Source organism: Hippoglossus hippoglossus, chromosome 8 (assembly GCF_009819705.1).
Source record: "Hippoglossus hippoglossus isolate fHipHip1 chromosome 8, fHipHip1.pri, whole genome shotgun sequence".
Taxonomy (NCBI): Eukaryota; Metazoa; Chordata; class Actinopteri; order Pleuronectiformes; family Pleuronectidae; genus Hippoglossus; species Hippoglossus hippoglossus.
Genome location: NC_047158.1, coordinates 1,568,491 through 1,586,871, shown reverse-complemented (window position 1 = coordinate 1,586,871; position 18,381 = coordinate 1,568,491). Strand labels below are relative to the sequence as shown.

Sequence of the window (18,381 nt, the reverse complement as noted above, 5' to 3'; positions counted from 1 at the left end):
ATACTGTGCCTTCCATCATTTAGAATTTTATCTTTACAAGGTCTGTTGGAATATTTAATCCTTGGGCAGCATACATGCCCTTGACGCATTACGAGCAGGAAATAATCTGGGAAACAAAATGTGGAGCTGAATAAGAGGAGGAGAGGCATGTCTTTTTATATTTGCTCCAGCTGCTTATGCGTTAGAACAATGTTTTTCTTATCTGATGGCGGGGGGAGGAGAACGCTTTGAGGCTGAACAAAAGAACAAGACACTGTTTTCCTCAGAGAAGAGCAAGAAGGGAGGAAGGACTGAGATGAGGAACTTTGTAACCCCATTTTTCCAACAGGCGATAATTAACATGCACCCCTTCGCTGCAGACCCAATTAGTGTTGCCATTTTGTCTCTGTGGTAACAGGCCAACGGCATCCTGAAGCTGAAGAAGCCCTTATCTAATAGTTACAAAATGTAGACCAGCGATGCTCCAGTGATTTCATCGGGTTCACCTCAACAACAGTGATGGAAAATGTCTGAACGACTGCAGAGATGTAGAGCAGATCAACCAATAGACCTGAACATAACATTAATAAAAGTAGGATAGTTGACCTAGTAAACAGACAGCTGAGTGTATTTTCTTATATGCAGATCTATTCAACAAAATGTGCACGAGTAAAGCTGCATGAAGCCACTGTAACTGTGCTGTAACCCCTAATGCACAGCGAACACACTTACCCTTAAGGTGCAACACTACAGCCAAAAAGCTATTTGGAGATCTTGGGCTGTTTTGCTTCGATGTCGCGTTTTATTTCAGACTAATGGAAAGAAAAAATTCAGACATATTTTTCTTAAAAAATAATGTTGTCCTCATCCTGAACCAGGAATTTCTCTCCAGTTAAATTGTTAAATATTTTGAAAGGACATTTGCTCATATGACATCCACAGCTGAATTGATAGAGTTTAGTTTATAAAAACCATGGTGACTTTTTTATGACTGTTGTTAAAGAGAGATATACAAAAAATGTCTACAGGATGAATCATTTCTCCAATGAACAGATGTCTGTTCTGGACATGTATGCAAATTAGCAGATATTGAATAAGATGATACCTTTTTAAAATATTTAAAATCCATTCACACATCCATTATCTATTATTATCTAAGTACCGCAGGGGCTGCAGCCAATCCCAGCTGACAACAGGCGAGAGGCGGGGTACACCCTGGACAGGTTGCCAGCCTCGGCTGTAAGCAGGAGAATATTGAGTAGCTGGAGAACTGTGTAGTTAACATGAAGTGTGATCATCTCCAGAGAAAATCCTTCTTTATTCTGTCAGTTATCAGATGTAGCTGGAGTCACAAGTCATGTATTGTTATTTCAGAATCGTCTATCGAGCAAAATGCAAAGCCCAGTAATATCGTTTAGCAGAAACATGTTGACCTGGTAAGTGTTTTTCATCCCATTCTTATAAATCTATACTTCCAAACTTCCTCAATCACAGAGGACTAAAGGTCGTTTCTAGAGAATGAGCACGGGGACTTGTATGACCCTCCCAAACCTCTTCTGTCAGCAATACACCAATAAGATGGCAGCTGCTGCCGAGTGACCTTCCCCTCCTTTCTCTGACATCACAATATTCAAAATCCCATCTGTACCAAGTTATTATTATTCATTTATGTGCACTAATTAGCATTTGTTCCATTCCAACTTTTTGCTGTGGAAATACTGTCTGAAATTATGAAAAGGTCATGTGACCTACAGGTGAAATAACTAACTTCCTGTATCATAGAATAAGTAAGAGCTCAGTGAAACCTGCTTTCTCAGATGACTTCATTCTATCATCTCCTGATATTTGTGCAAAGTTACCATGTTAGTAAATTGACCATTGTACATGTTTCTTGCGTCCTTGTGGCTGAATGTAGGGAGAGTTTTATTATCGAATGAAATCTTGACAATGAGATCCAAATGTCGTTTCAATGAGCATTAAGCAAGAAAACTAAACTGAAAGTGATTTTTCTTCTCTCAACAGGAATTAAAGTGATCGGTGGAGTGAAGGAGGTCACTGGGGAGGAGTTTGGAGTCTACGTCAAACGGATTTTACCAGGTGGTGTTGCTTCAAGTGATGGTAAAAACTGAACCCTATACCTCCTCTTATCAGTGTCACAGGTTTGCTTGTGTTACTTCAAGTTTTATTTTACTATCTAAACAAGAAGATGCATTCGGTCAAAATATTGTAACAAAACCAAAATGATTGTTATGAAATAATATGAAATAAGATTATCTGGGATCAGGTCGCGGTGGCAGCAGGTCAGGCAAAGGAGTCCAGAGGTTCCTCTCTCGAAAAAGGTTTTCCAGGTCCTTCTTATGGATCCTGAGAGTTCCCCAGACCAGATGAGTTGTAGAATCTCTCCTGTTTGCTCTGATTCTACCCGGGTCTCCTTCAGGCCTCCAATGGAAGGTGCAGAAGAGGCATTTTACACACATGCAAATCAGTTTCCTCTTAAAAAAGGTCATCAATCCAAATCATGCTCTGTCTTCAATAAATCTTCTTTTGGTCTTTTTAACTTTTATTCCACTTATTCTGTGCTCTTTAAAATGTCAGTAGATAAGACCATGGGGTGAATTAAAAAAAATGTGAACAATATAAATGTAAAGCCTCAGAAAATATAAGGTCTCCAAAGTCTGATGCTGATGCCCAAGAAAGTAGAAGAGGGAGACAGAATGTAAAGTGACACAGTTCAGACTTACCTGGCTTTAACATCTGTCCTGAGTGATCAGGTCACACGTGGTCACCTCTAAGTAAAAGTCTCAACACATTCAAAGCATCATCAATGTGTCTCGAGAGCCAATCACTCTGGCCACATAGGGAGGTGATCTGACTACATTCATTTCAATGTGTGAGCACAAATGTGTCCTGGGACATTAAAAGACTTAACTCTGACTCTGACTCTGACACACACAGAGACCTTACCATTTATCTGTAAACTCAGACTGGCTAAAACATAATCATTGGTCTTCGCAGGAAAAAAGGATGTATGTGTTTACACATACCTGCTGAATTCATCCACAATGTAATTTCAGTGTCAATTGCTTTAAGACATTGACTGAGTTCTCAGTTTTCTCAACACCGTCATCTGTTGCAACCATGTGCCATTAGCAGTGCTTGTCACGTCATTTTAAGCTTGCTGATTGGATGATTTTTGTCAGAATACTTGTGCCTTTGATGATTTATCAAATGACCAAATATTTTCTACACAGTTCTTAATCTTTTGCTCTGAGGATTGAACTGGGAGAGGTGCTGGTTTAAGCTGGAGAATGGCTCAAGCTGTGACTCATGTTACTATTGTCTGTTGGAAAAATGCAGGGGACCGTGAGTTAAAGTCCCTGGTGTGTCTGACTTGGTGGATGGATGCACAGTAATGCAGTTTGGTGCTTACATCGTATTTAGTTTCATATCACAGCAGAGCTCTTGGCAGTCCTCAGCCAGAAACCTGGCAACATAAGCCCTTTTAACCATCTGCATATATCAGCACATATATTTATGTGGGATAAAGCAAATTAAGCTGTTGCCGTGTGTTCACATTTGACCTTAACTGAGCAGTTTCATTTCAAAGTGTAGTGAACATCAATGTCATATTGCTAAATACTCTAAAATAGTATGTGTTGTATAGTATTTAATGTGTGTCAATGATGTGCATGCCGTCAGAGTGAACAATATGATCAACACACATTAGTCCTCAGCCAGAAACTAGGCTACATTAGCATAACTTTTTTACCCAAGTGCATTACTCTATTGGTCAAAGCCAAGGGGTATGGGTCCTATCATTAATGCATCAGTCACACTGGAGCCCTGACAGCTTTAATATCTCATATTTATGTTTATGACAATTTCTATTTTATATGGACTTGAGCTGTGTTTGACCTCTGACAGGAAACCTGATGCCAGGGGACCAGATCTTGGAGGTGAATGGAGACAGTTTAGTAGGAGTCACAAGCGAAAGGTAATCCTATAAAATCTCTCTGCTTAAATCTTTGTTTGAAGCCCATGATTGACTGAGGTGATGCTGTTACAAATATGTAAATGTATGTTTTGTCTCTGTTTGTTTCACAGAGCTGTGGATGTCCTGAGAGCAGCCTCCGCATCCAGTCACATGCGCCTTCTCATAGCCAGAGATGAGGAGGCAAAGTAAGCAGATGTCTGAAACTGTACTCAAAATCCATATATGATTGTCAGGTTTGTTGTAGAGCTGGACCTAAATGCAGACGCAAGGCACAAGACAAGACAGGCTGTGCAAAATAGAGTATTTAATACTAAACAGGCTTGTGGCTGATTGGCAGGAATAAAGAAACTTTGGGAATCTGATGCTAAAAACTCCATAGGTGGAACCTGCTGCAGGATTATGACGTTGGCCGGTGGACAATCCAAAAATACATTTTAAATGTTTACTTTACACTTAGTATTATTACTTTTTGGTAAAAAGCACATTGAATGAATATTTTTAAATGTAGAAATATACTTTTTTGCTACAGTTTGGGATGTGATGCGTTGCTCTGCTCTCATTACATACACTACACTACATACCACTACAGCTCAGGTTTGTCTCATGTCGGTTATCAGAAAAAACTAACCATGCCATCAGAAATATTAGGGACGTACGCTAAACAGACTATTTAAAAATGGTTTGTGAAAATGCCAGCAGATATAAACCTGTCTGTCTCCTCCTAACCTCAGGATGGCTGTTCCTCCTCTTGTCATTTTTTTTTTCGGACAAAGACAGATCCAAAAATGTTAAAAGTCCCCACAAGGAGATTGTGAGTCCATAAATCAAGTCCAAAAAGTCTTGTCCAAATGTAATAAGTCTCTCAAAATTGTGAGTGGAAAATGTGATTAATTATCTCCAAACTATAAAACTGAGTTTGCAGATGTTATAAACTATTAATACATATATTAACCCCCTAATCTTTATACAGAATACTTATATATATATATTTGAGTATTTGAAGTGCTTATTATCACCCGGGCATAATTAGTAAAGGGACAGGATTTACTATTCGACTGCTAGTATTAGTGTTCAATCCGCTTTTTAATTGTACTATAACCAGTGTGGGTTAAAATAAGGTCAGTGTCAGCTGTCAGCATCACAGATCCCATCTTCTCTCCAAATCCATTTCAGACAACATGAACCTCAACTCTGAGCTAATGACGACAAAGGTAGTGGTGGATTTGCATGTACGTATTCAAATGAGCAAGAGTGTTGCAAATGACCGTGTCAGGTTCTGCCTGTAAATCCTCAGTGAGGAGTCTGTGACACAGGCAGGATTTACACTTCAGCTGTTAGCAACTTCTCATTTCTGACATGTATCCTCTCTAACGGTAACAGCATTGTGAGACAGCCTGGATTTACTGGGTAGATCCCAGTGTGACTGTGGAGAAGTGCACACATGTGAGGGAAGTGGATGTCATGTGTTGTGTAGTTTTAAGGTGATCATTATTCCTGTGTAGTGCTGGATTCTCACAAAGTGGTGTCAGTGGTGAGGTATCCAACCCCGCCCCCTCCTCTTGACTTTGTGTTGCATGCAAAGGGAGAGACAGCAGACCCAGGGAGGGAGCTTAACCCAGTGCAGAGCTCCTGACAAGATGAGCCATGTGTGTTAATCTGTGCTCTGTGCTTTAACTACCCTGCAGCCGGGAGTAGAGGAGGAGGGGGCGGCTGCCGGGGGGGGGGGGGGGGGGGCTGCCGGGGGGGGGGGGGGGGGGGGGGGGGGGGGGGGTGAGGCCTGTCTGTCTGTAAATGCAAAACAAAACTAGTTAAGCTCAAATGTTATAATAAATGAATAATTATTGGTTCATCATGACCTCAGGTTGCTTATGACTATTTGGAAATGTTAAAGATGGATATCTGGCATGGCATTTTTGGCTTTAAAGAATATAATTTGTTTTGCTTAAAGCAATTTTCCGTGCACTCTAAATGCCCCAATGCCCACTCAAATATGACACAGATAGAAATGAATACAATAAAATTACAGTGTCTTTGTTTATTTTCAAATTAAATATATAAAACATGGTGAGGATATTGTTGATGAAATGGTTCAGGGATTTGATTGCTCAAACGTGTGCATGATGACTTAGCAGCCGGTCTCTGGGGAGTGGTATAGTGGGGGATACCACCTGCACTCCCTCGCCTATGTTGTTTTCAGGAGGCCAATGAATACATTTCACCTCATGTCTTTTTTAGAAATGAAAGTTTATACCAAGTGCCTCCCAAACCGCCACATGTGGCCGCAACAAACCACGAGCTAATGAGACCATGAGCAGCTTATGGGTGGTATGAATGAGATGTTCCAAATCACACTATAAAAAAACACCAAATTCAAGATAAGTCATTGAAATATTTTGATATCACAGAAGGAGAAACATAATTTGATGACACATATTTGACCACATATTCCAACAAGTGGCAAAATAATTGAAGTTAAAACAGAAATGTATTTTTTTTATCTTAATTGGATCATGTTGATGTCAGCTAGGAGTTGTTTTTCTTTACAAACTCCTTTAGGCTGGATTTCATGTTCTGCCTGGCAGGCTCCTGCCAAAGGACCTAACATGCTATGAATGTAGGATGATAGTCTGTGTCACATGATCCTCATATAACTGAGCTATAGAATTAAATCAAAAAAAGGTGCTGATTGTGAAAATAACATTCACGTCAGTAAGAAATGAGTGGACCTGCCCTGATAGTGGCACCTCTAAAACAGTCATCTGTTGCTGCTGGTTACGAAAGAGCTGCAGCTCGTCTTTTTATGCTGTCCAAGAACAATTTGTGCTCTTATTTACCATAGAGCCAATGTGACCGCTTATCATAATCTGCTTAGAAACAGCAAATTCAAATCAGCATGCACAGGGGATGTCATATTGTTGTGTTGTTGATAATAATATTTGAGTAAGTCATTTTGTACTATTTTTTAAAAATGTTTCTATTTCTAATTTATTTACAGAGTTTAACGTCTTCAGAATGTTATTAATGTAAATACCATTATTTAATCATTTTTCATTCTAAACCTCTGCTCTTCTAAACCTGCATGTTTGAAAGGGGCTCTTTGCTTTGCCCGTTGTAATGTTGCTTGTAGCGTTCTTTCTCAAACTGTTAAAGTGACTTTAATAAGTAATTGAGCCGTGGCAAATAAAGACCTCCTGCAGTACCCAAGTCACAGGCCCAGAACGAGACTGGAATTCCCTTGCACAATAACTTGTGATGTTCAGAATCTTCACACAGGAAATTGAGAGACAATCGCACAAAGTTCAGAATCCATATTCTTGTCCAGTTCCCTTAAAAATGGTCCTGATATCTTGTTAACTTTTCCCCTAGAGTGAGTTAGGGAAAGTCAGATTTCCAACTCTTCGAATAACCTGTACATAGATCGTACAGGGCAGCAAAAGAAAACAGGCCTTTACATCAACAACATTCTTAACGTTTGTCCTTTTTTTTTGAAAAGGAGAGAATTTGCTGAGCTGCTGGAGAAATATGGATCCAATGGTAGCACAGGCTCAACACGCAACTCCCCTATCCAGCAAGGTAGGAAACCGCTGCCGAGTTCCTCCACACTCACTCCTCTTTCCACCAGCACTCACTGGGATGTAAGGTGGGCAGATCTGCTGTTCATTCAAATGTGTATAACTACAATCTGCACAATATACAACACTTTCTCTAATAAATGGAAGAAGCCTCAGAAAGTGCATCAGAATAGGGATGAAGAAAACGTGCCATTTACAGTGTGATGTATTAAGGATGACAAAAAATGTGTGAAGAATATGATCTGGGAGGACATCAAGCAACTATCTGGTGCTTCCAAATTACCTTTCTGGATTTGATGGAGCACTAAGCCTACAGGGTAGATGGAGTAAGTCGGCCTTTAAAAATGGCTTATGACAGTGCACTTGTCCATTACACAATTACCAACATCTGTTTCAGTCAGGAAGGAGGCAGCCAGCTGGTACAGATTTGTCGACACAGGGTTTGTGCACGTGAGCCCACTTGTGTGCTCTGTGCAGTTGATGGTGTTGATACATCAGACCTGAACTTCAAAATGAGGAGACATAGATTTAAAAAACGTATATGATGATATATGAAATAAAGCTAATACGTTATGTTCCCTGAATGCTCAAACTAAAACTGGCAGAGTTACTCTCTGTGGCTCTGCATGCACCAATATAAAGATGGCACAGTGAAGAAATGTACTGTAAGTTTGTCTTCTCTTTGAAGCTCGATCTCTGTGTAATCACTCACAATATGAGGCCTTTTCAACTCGTTTTATTTTAGAGTCCATGACATCCCTGTTTATTGCTGAACAGCAGCATGAGTAACTCCCCCACTCTGAGACTTACCTTTGATTCTGAGGACAGGAAAGATCAGATGTCACGGCAGTGGATAAAAAAGAAAAAAAAACAGGTCTGGGGTATATTTGGGCTGCTCGGCAGTTGTTTTGGTCAGCACACTGAGTATTATTCAGTGCTTAAAGCTGCGCAGACTTAAGAAATGTTTGACAGGACATGTTTTTCAGTAGAGCGACTCTGTGCCGCTGGAGCCATCTGTGGCAGCACAACTGATGAGAGCTTCTATTTTAACATGTCTGAGATGAGCACTACTCCTCCTGTAGAAGAAAGTGGGGCGGCAGTGGCAGAGGGGTAGAGCGGTTCGATCCCAGTCTTCCCCATCTGCATGCTGAAGTGTCCTTGGGCAAGATGCTGAACCCGGAATTGCCCCTCATAGAAAAAATATCTTTTATCTTTATATAACCCTGCTCACACTTTGACATCCTCTGGCAGGGGCCTATTAAATGTTCCAGCTTCTCAGCTAAAGAGCTCCCAGACTCTGGAAGAGCCTGTCTGAGGAAATACAAATACAACATTAGTAAAAAAAAACTAATAACGTACCACATTCTCTTATTTTACATATTTCTAGTTTTTATTATTGTCATGCATGGCCATGCTTTAATATTTCGATCACGCATTTTATTCTTTTATTATTGTGTTGGTATGTTATTTTTTTTTATTTGTGATGCATTCAGTAAATTTGTTTGTGTGTCGCTGCTGTTTGACTTGGTTATGGCTCAAGAATGCGGTGTGTCACTCCACTTCCATTGACATGTACCTCTCTCAATTGCTTATCTCTATAGTTTACTGGCAGATAGTGTGTAAAACCTACAGGTAATGTAACATTGCAGATAAGAGACATATGAAATTAAAGCAAGAGCCCTTCACCACTGGTATGTCAGTGGACATAGGTATCTGCCAGGAAAAGGAGTGATGCGTCATTTGGAAGTCGCACACAGCATCAGTATATCATAATCAGCAGCGGCATATGTCACTATGAATTGGTAGATGCTGGTAAAACAGTCACGGCCCACTAAAAACCAGTGGGGTAACAGCTATGAACCCGCAAATGCCACGAGAACAAGAGCAGCATACCATCAGCCACTTGTCAATCTCCATTTGGCACAATATCTTTACTTTCTCTTTTGTGTTTCATGTTCTGTGCCACTCCAAAGGCAATCGTTTCCTGGAAAGTACGTCATCCGGTTCCTCGTCTCGCTCTCAGAGTCCTTTGCTGTTGAGCCCAGCCGGCTCTCAGAACATGTTCAACAACAGTGGGCCCATGCTGCGCTCGCTCAGGTGAGAGCGACCAAAGGATTGACATGAACCATCACACTGCTCTCCTCTTGTTAAGAACAGATTTACAAACTGTTTAGTGGATTTGCACATGTACTGCTCTCACCAACTGGGCTGCTTACAATGCTATTTAAAATCATCCACAGCTAGACGCTCTACCCAGCTCAAGCAGGACATGTGGACACAGCAAATAAAATACTTCCACGATCATTTGGAACAATGGAAAGTTTTAAAAAAAGAGTTCTGTTCATTGCATTCGTTTTGTGCTAGAATAAGAGCCAAACTACCAGTGAAGACCTCACTTTGGAATGAGATACATATTCTGATGTCTTAGAAAAACTTGACTTACAGTTATTTGAACATTATTAACGCTTGTAGTTTTGTGTGGGGGTTTTACATAAGAAAACACCAAATGGATTGAGTGATATTAAGGGAGGATGTCTCTTCATGTGGTACTACTTCCTGATGAGGCCCATACTGATCAACGCATATAAAGATTGACAGCTTCCTTATTTACTATCAATGAGTAGTAATTAGAAGCTTATTGGGACACATCTCTTGGTTAATGACCCAGTGGTTGTAGAATATGGCCGTGCAGAATGCAACATTAATGAGTGCTTTATAATGTTTAATAAAGATCCAAAATGCTCCTGACATTCATTCTAATAAACAATGAATAAGTGTACCTTTATATAAAGTGTTACACAAACTGGTATGTTCTTCCTATTAGCTGGTAAACAGTATGTACTAATATCAATGTATCTGTGATATCGGCCAATCACTTAAACTCTGTTCATTAGAGTGCACTAGAGGGCAGTAAGATGAATGGGTCTCACCCTTTTCTGTGCTTGAGAGTTTGATGTCTGTGTCTGTGTGTCGTCAGTCACCCAGGTGAAGGAGTGATTCAGCTGCTTTCAGTGGCACGATCCAGCAGTTTAGGCATCACCATCGGAGGGGGCTCCAACCGGCCTGATGGCCCCGCTGTCTTCATCCAGGAGGTCCTGTCTGGAGGAGACTGTCACCGGGTAAGAAACGAGGCCGACAGCTTCAACTACACAAAGTGAAATTAAAATCTAAAACTGCAGATTTTGAAATGACAAGGATGTTTAAAAGGGAGTAATGTTTCCGCGAGTGGTGTAAATAAATAAACCTTTACAAATGCAGGCAAGTTGTAAAATATCCGCAGTGATCGTGCACAAAAAGTTGGAATGTAGTGCTGCATTTATTAACTTTTTACTAATCTGAAATTTTATTTTTCAAACTGCATCAATTGTTTTTGAGCATCGGGGGGGGGACACACAATCGTCACTGATTTACATCCATTATATATTTTACGATGTTGGCCAACAGTTGCCTGATTTGATCTCATGTCTGAGTTATTGACGTCTCTATGTTTTGGCAATGTTTCCATTGCAGCAGTCTCATTTCTGATTGGAGGAACTGCTTAAGATTTTTAGCAGAATTTTAGAAGCAAACATGATGTCTCAAAACTCATCAAGCTTGATGTCCACAGTCTACAATCACTTCCAGCTAACAGTAACAGATCCTCCATCGTATGGGAACAACAGCATGAATCATACTGTTACACTGTGGCCCCAGAGCCCTGACTGGAGGACCCCGAGAATAAAACATAACTGAGATGGATGCAGTGCAGCAGCAAGGGACTGTCTGTAGGGAGGTGGAGCAAACATGGTGGAGGAGGCTAGTGCAGGGACAGAGGGATGAAGAGGGAGTGAAGAAGTGCATGTGCAGCTTTGGCCACAGATTAGTGTAAAATACTGCTGAGCCATGCTGAGCCATGCAATCTTGATCCTGATTCTGTGACTAGCTCTCTGACCTGGAGTCACAGTAACAGCCAACACACACACACACACACTGTGGTCACACACTCAAACATCACACATACTGTAGGGCCGCTGTGGTTCAGGGGGTAGAGCAGGTTCTTCACTAATGGGGAGGTCACTGTTTTAACTCCCAGCACTTCCAGTCCACATGTCAAAGTGTGCTTGGACTAGACAGTAAAATGGTTGACTTTATATAAATGCAGTTCATATACAAGTACAGGGACATGCCTGGGGGACCCTAACCCTAACCCTGAGCAAAATATAAAATATGTATCTTATAATGTTTTCTTAATTTATATCAGAAACTGAAAGTAACATTAATGAAAATTGACTACAGCAGTAATGTAGCGTCAGCTGTGTGTTATGTTAACTGAACATCAGGTTCATTTGAGCAGACCTTTTGCTCGCCTACATTTCTTACTTTTATTTCAGCTATTTTGTTGCTGCTTCTAGTCACTTTTCATTCAGTTTTCTTTTTGTAAAAAAGAGCTGTGGTGAAATCCACAGTGTATTTCACCATCATGTATGGTGATACAATTTACATGACAATAATGAGAATAATGGAAATTCCACATTTTTCATATAATAAGGTACATGAGATATGAGACTATAGTCTTTAGTTGCTATTCTGATTCTAATCTTATGCATCACCCACTGCTGACATTGGAGATGAGGAAATATTTCCTGATAATTCTTGTACACATTATTCAACATTCACATTTTAAGATCAATAACAGTCTTATTAAAGCAACATTAAAATGGGTTATTAACCCCTCCAGTATTGTATGTACCGGAGGGGGTTGTATGTATATTATTTTATTTATTATATTGTCCAGCCCCACAGTTTTGACCTTTGCATCAGAGACATTGTTGAAAGAAAAGACAGTGAGCCAAGGCGTCCCCTCAGTAAAGTGAGGGGTGGATACCTCAGCTAATCTCACTGTTAGTCTCAGCGACACAGGGATCTGTTACTGCTTCTGAAATGGTGTTAAAGGGGAATTGATTTAGGGGAGTGCTGCAGGTTGCCAGCACTTAGTAGGTTTATAATATTAGGAGCACAGGTACAGTAGAGTAGAGCCATTTGAGCTTCTCTCTATCAGTTAAAGATGTATTTAGTGATATTTATATATGTGATAACTCAAGGTCAACTCACCAAGTTGTACTGAAGCTTTTGAATATCTATACATGGTCTTCATCATTGAGTTTTATCAGGACTATGTGATGATGTTAGAAATGCAGAACAGTAAGTTTGCTTTAAGTTCTGACTGTGTTGTCAATATAGCTAAAACCTCCTATGTCCTTTTTAAGACATGAACTCCGGAGGATGTCCGCAGAATTGGGTCTGTACTATCTCCGGAGGTTGCCTTTCACACATGAAAAAAACACAACGATAGATTTTCTGCTCAGACGCGTTCACAACAACACAGAAACTGTTTTTGTTTACAGCAAATCAACACCAGCGTCTGCCCTTACCACAAAAAGCTCTTTTGACATCTTCGCCAGTGTTTTCTATGTATGTGGCACCAGTTTGTCATCCTGAGACATTTGTTTGATTTTTGCATCTTACACATTTAAGAAATGTCATTCACTCGTGGTGAATCCTATTGAGGATCTCCTACTGTGTTCTCACATGGGCTCCTTTGGACATTCTATGCACTATTTACTTGGGGACTGGATGGAGAAACTCAGGAGAAACTCTAGAAGCTCTCAGTCTGACATTATTGTTCACACACCTCTGGAGAATGTCTGGAGGTTCTCCAGAGTTCAGTGCATGTCTGAAAGCAGCTGTAGTCCAAACAACAGGCAACTGGTGTCATAATAATAATACTCATAAACTTGATTTATATACAGTTCCTTTCAAAATAAAGTTACAGAGTGCACACACATTGCAGACAGAAGTAGTTCTCAAGGTGCAGTATGCAACTGACCTGGGGAGAGAAGTCACTGGAGCACTAGCACACAGCGACACAGAAAGTGTCATTTCACCTGCATGTCATCACCAAGATTCTGCTAGTGTGCTTCTTAAACTGGACTTTAAGAATACCAAGAAGAACCCAATCTGAAGATTTGCGGCTGCACTCTGGCTCATAGGGGAGCTGCATTTTAGAGAGTGAAGCCAGAAGTCAGACCATGATGTTCTTTATATGTACTTATTACAATTTTAGAATTAGCAAAACATGTAACTGGTAACCAACACGACCAAATGTGATATCACTGCTGCAGATTATTCCCTATGCAAGTGTTTTTCGGGTTACTTGTCCATCTGTCCTGATGTAGTACGTCCATTCTTGTGAACGCGCCTTGAGTGAATCTCTTCAAATTTGGTACAAACATTCATTTGCACTCAAGGATGAACTGATTAGATTTCAGTGCCCAAAGGAAGGTCACAATGACCTTATGTGAATCTGGAAAAAAATATTCTGTTGACGGAAACTGCACTGTTTGGCGGAGGCATACAACCACACTGTGGTATTTCTAGTCTTTGAAATCAACACATGCATGAATTTAAAAATGTTCAATAATGTGGATGAAAATCTCGAAGTTTAGCACTTTCTCATATTTTTAACAATGCATAAAATGTGTTAAACAAGATAGGTGACACACAAGAGGTAGGACGTTTTTTTTCAAAGGCTGGTCTACATTCAGGCAGATACAGTACACAGCAATGCCTACAACTGTTGGAGTAAATCTGCACAATCATAATGTAAAATCCTTTCAACAGTAAACCAGCTATAGTGCATTGATCTTACATATACACTCATTAACTGTACATATACATAGAGTACACACTGTGTGCTGTCAGGCTAATACTGGAATAGTCAGCAGGACCTTGAGAACCTTTCTGGTGATAGTTTTAGCACAAAATGACTCGACTTGATACAGGCTTCAGATGCAATCGAACAATCTTGTGTTGTTTTGCCGAAAATTGTGGAACTGTGTAAAAATTGCAATTGTTGTCATAATGTATAATTATTCCTAGTAAAGCGAATGAAAGATAAGGTGAAGAAAGTTGGAGTATTAGAAAAAAGTTTTATTTCGGTCAAGGTTGAGTAATTTCTCCAATGGTGCAGCCAATACTATACGCGATATACAAGTACACAATACAATTCTGTATCAATACCACAATACACCACATTACAAACACCACTATGCCAAAGTATTTACAGAATTTCTCTTTTATCTGTAGCGTCACCTCGACTTGCCTGAAGGAAATTTACATCAAATGACAAACACAATCCTGTCAGTTCATTAAATCCTGTTGAATATTTAGGAATACACACTGAATCAGAGAATATCCAGCACTGCTTGAATATTTTTGGTGTTGCTTTGGTGTCAGTGCTGCTCCAATAGCGAATTCCCAGAGTCCCACAACAGACACGCTGCACCGAGTGTGAAGGTCAGCCATCAAGCTAGGACTCTGCTTAGGGCATCATCCTGCTGCTCAACTAACCCCCACCCCACCCCCTGGCACACCTACACACACACACACACACACACACACACACACACACACACACACACACAGAGAGAGAGAGAGAATTAGTGGTCAGAATTGGGATACAGCGACCTTCTCTGACATGCTACTTAATCTGTACATGCCACAGGAGCAGCAGCAGAACCTGCAGTTCTGATCTTGTGTGTGTCATTCAACCCTCACTCCTTCAGCACCTTCTCAAGACATGATAAATGAACAAATTCATGGTATTTTTAAACATGGCTGAGATTCTGCTAAATTACCACTGTGGTTTTTATTGAAAAGAAACACAAGGTGGATTAATCCACATTTAGTGCTCTAGTTAGTATTTGTGGCAGAAGGATGTTCTTTATGAGATTGAGTCATAATAAATGTGTTTTTATGGTAATGAATGATTGTATCATTAAATTCTTAATAGGTTTTAGTTTACAATGGAGCTCTATGGAACAGAGGGATAAGATACATTAATCTTTTGTCCACAAAAGGAAACAATAAAGAATGAAAGAAGGAATAACACCGTATCATTACACATCCACTTTTTATGTCCTGAGGGCAGCTGGCTCTTAGCCTGACAGACCCAGTACAAACCTGATATTTACATTCCTCCTGAGTGATCCGATCACAGGTGGTTAGCGCTAAGTTCCGGGCTGAAAGCACCCAAATGCGTCCTGAGATCCCATCACTTGTACCACATAGGAAGGTGGTCTGGGACGCATGTGGTCATATTCCTTTTCTGTGTGAACACAAATGTGTCCTGGGCCACATATGAAGGACCACCTACTCAGCTGACGTCACTGACCTGCTCCAGTTTCTCAATGAAACAAATGTATTTTTACACTTCTCGGTGTCAATACACTGATTTGTATGTGGTCACCTTCACTGTATCAACAGTGATCACCACATCATGATTGAAACCTTTCTTTAAATGGTACAATTTGTCTTTCCAGCTCAGCTGGATTAGATTCATTAAGCCCCTCCTGACTCCTTCATGGGGTGGGTTAAGGGTTAGAGAAACAAAAACAGTAAAAAAGCTCCATATATCCTGACAGGAAGCTGCTGGTAAAACAGGTTGGATGAGCTGAGCACCCTGGACGTCAGAGGGAACGTTCAGCCTTTTACCGAAGCAAGGCAGCATGTGTCGGTTAGTGCTCCTTCATGACCTCACTGGAGGCCTTCATGACTGCTCAGTCTGACGGATGAGCAAAGGAATGCTACTTGGTAATGAAGGCTGCATCAGGATATTATGTTTGAGTTTACCAAACTGACATAACCCTGTGAAATGCTGACTATGCATCAGCCTTCAGATTAGAAAAGGCTGAAACACACTTTAACTGTTGCCCTGTTAAAGGATAGTTCTGGCATTCCGGCAACAAAGCATTTGTTCAGGCAGCGCACTGAAGACCTGCGTGCATTCACTGATCTGCATCAGCTGTTTGATTCACGCTTCACCATCACTGGCTCGTTCATATTAAATTAACTCTAAGCCTTAAGGCGGCTGCAGTGACTAACTGACTGGTAGATGAACAAGACATCCATATATGTGTTTGTTGGATTGAGATTTCCCTTAAAGTCACTCTTTGCTGTATCTTGCTCTAAATGGTAAATTCTTTAACCCATCTTTTTCTCACTGAACTATCACTAATATTGATATTGTTCACACTTGACCCAATGTCATGGGAATTATGTGCATATTTAAAGATTTGGCAAGGAGCTCAAGATAAACATGTTGATCGATTGGAGTACTCAAAGTACTTTACATATATCTATTTTTTATTATAAATAGAAATTGAGAATATAAACTTAAAGGGGACATAGCATGCAAATTCCACTTTGTTAGTGCTTCTACAGGTTAATGTGGGTATCTGGCATGTCTACCAACCCAAAAACTCTGGGGAAAAAACACTCGCGCGTTTTGTTATGGTTCCTCTAAGTCAGAAACGTCATGCTTGAGCGACTCGATTGCGCTTCCTGGGTATTGTTTCGTAACAAGGAACTGGAAGTCTCCCTACATGGTCTTGCCCCCCCCCGTCCCCCCACACTCGTTACTTCCGGGTTTACACCGGAGGCAGCGAGGCTGCGAGGCAGCGCAGCGCCGTTCCCAAGCACGCAGCCGGGCTGTTCACACGGGACGAGCATTTCTCCGCTGGTCAGCCCGCGATTCACTCACATGTGGCATTTGTCTGGATCGTTGGGACTGGGAGGCTGCAGCAGCTGCTCGGGAGCGACCGCTCGCTCTCCCGTGCGTGAGCTGGAATTTGTGTCAGCGCCACACAGCCAGCAGTGTGGAAGACTTCCGCAGTGTTCAGCGCTACTGTAACCCCCGAACCCCGACATTCAACGGGTACAACAACAAGCGGAGAAAGCAGAATCGCGGGCTGACCTTATATATACAGTCTATGGGGCTGACCAGCGGAGAAATGCTCGTCCCGTGTGAACAGCCAGGCGGCTGCGCGCTGGAGAACGGTGCTGCGCTGCCTCGCAGCGGTCTTCCACACTGCCAGCTGTGTGGAAGACTTCCGCAGTGTTCAGCTCTACTGTACGCCGGGTTACAGTAGTTACGCCGGGTTACAGTAGTTACGCCGGGGTACAGTAGTTACGCCGGGGTACAGTAGTTACGCAGTAGTTGCGAGGCAGCGCAGCGCCGTTCTCCAGCGCGCAGCCGCCTGGCTGTTCACACGGGACGAGCATTTCTCCGCTGGTCAGCCCCATAGACTGTATATATAAGGTCAGCCCGCGATTCTGCTTTCTCCGCTTGTTGTTGTACCCGTTGAATGTCGGGGTTCGGGGGTAAATGATGGTCTTCATAGCCCCCCCCCCCACGCCTCTCTTTCTCTCTCTGTCTGTCTGCTTGTGTGCTTGTAGTGGATGGGCAGAGGGGGACATTTAATTATGTGATTGGGAAAATTAAAACTCCAGGACAACAGAAGGGGAATACAAAGTATGGGATGCATATTTGATAATTTATATCATATAAAATATGTAATTTATATCGTTTAAAATCATGGGGGGAGAGGGGGGAGGGGGGAGCTGGCTCATTAGCATTTAAAGGAACAGGCACTCAAAACAGGTCGCTCTGTGGAGGGCTGTTTTATACAGGGTAAAAAGGGTGCTGTTTTATATGATCCTTGTGGTATTTTGACCAAAGTATGTTACAGACATTTCATTAAGACCCCAAGGAACCATATCAACTTGTGGTAAAATGGGCATGCTATGTCCCCTTTAAAGCCTCTACAATTAACTTTTCATGTATGTTGATTTTTCCAATGTCTCCTGTTGTGAAAATCTCAGTAAAGCCAGCATGTGCGTTTGTTTTGGAAGGAGTGAAAAAAAGATAGTCTGCGGTTTGCAGGATGTATAGCCATGAATAATTTTTAATGACGTATGGGCATGACCAGTTTGAGATCTGCATGATTGAAGCCCCCT

General features: G+C 41.2%; 1 protein-coding gene across 3 annotated transcripts in view; it reads left to right on the top strand.

Annotated features, from left to right (window-relative positions):
- si:dkeyp-72e1.9 (syntaxin-binding protein 4) overlaps window positions 1-18,381 on the top strand; it is a 78,321-nt gene that overhangs the window by 36,578 nt on the left and 23,362 nt on the right. For all 3 annotated transcript variants that reach the window (XM_034593264.1, XM_034593263.1, XM_034593266.1), the window contains exons 3-8: window positions 2,002-2,097; window positions 3,904-3,973; window positions 4,084-4,158; window positions 7,467-7,546; window positions 9,519-9,642; window positions 10,523-10,664. In XM_034593264.1, the coding sequence (XP_034449155.1) occupies window positions 2,002-2,097; window positions 3,904-3,973; window positions 4,084-4,158; window positions 7,467-7,546; window positions 9,519-9,642; window positions 10,523-10,664 (587 nt within the window). The remainder of the gene's footprint in view (window positions 1-2,001; window positions 2,098-3,903; window positions 3,974-4,083; window positions 4,159-7,466; window positions 7,547-9,518; window positions 9,643-10,522; window positions 10,665-18,381) is intronic.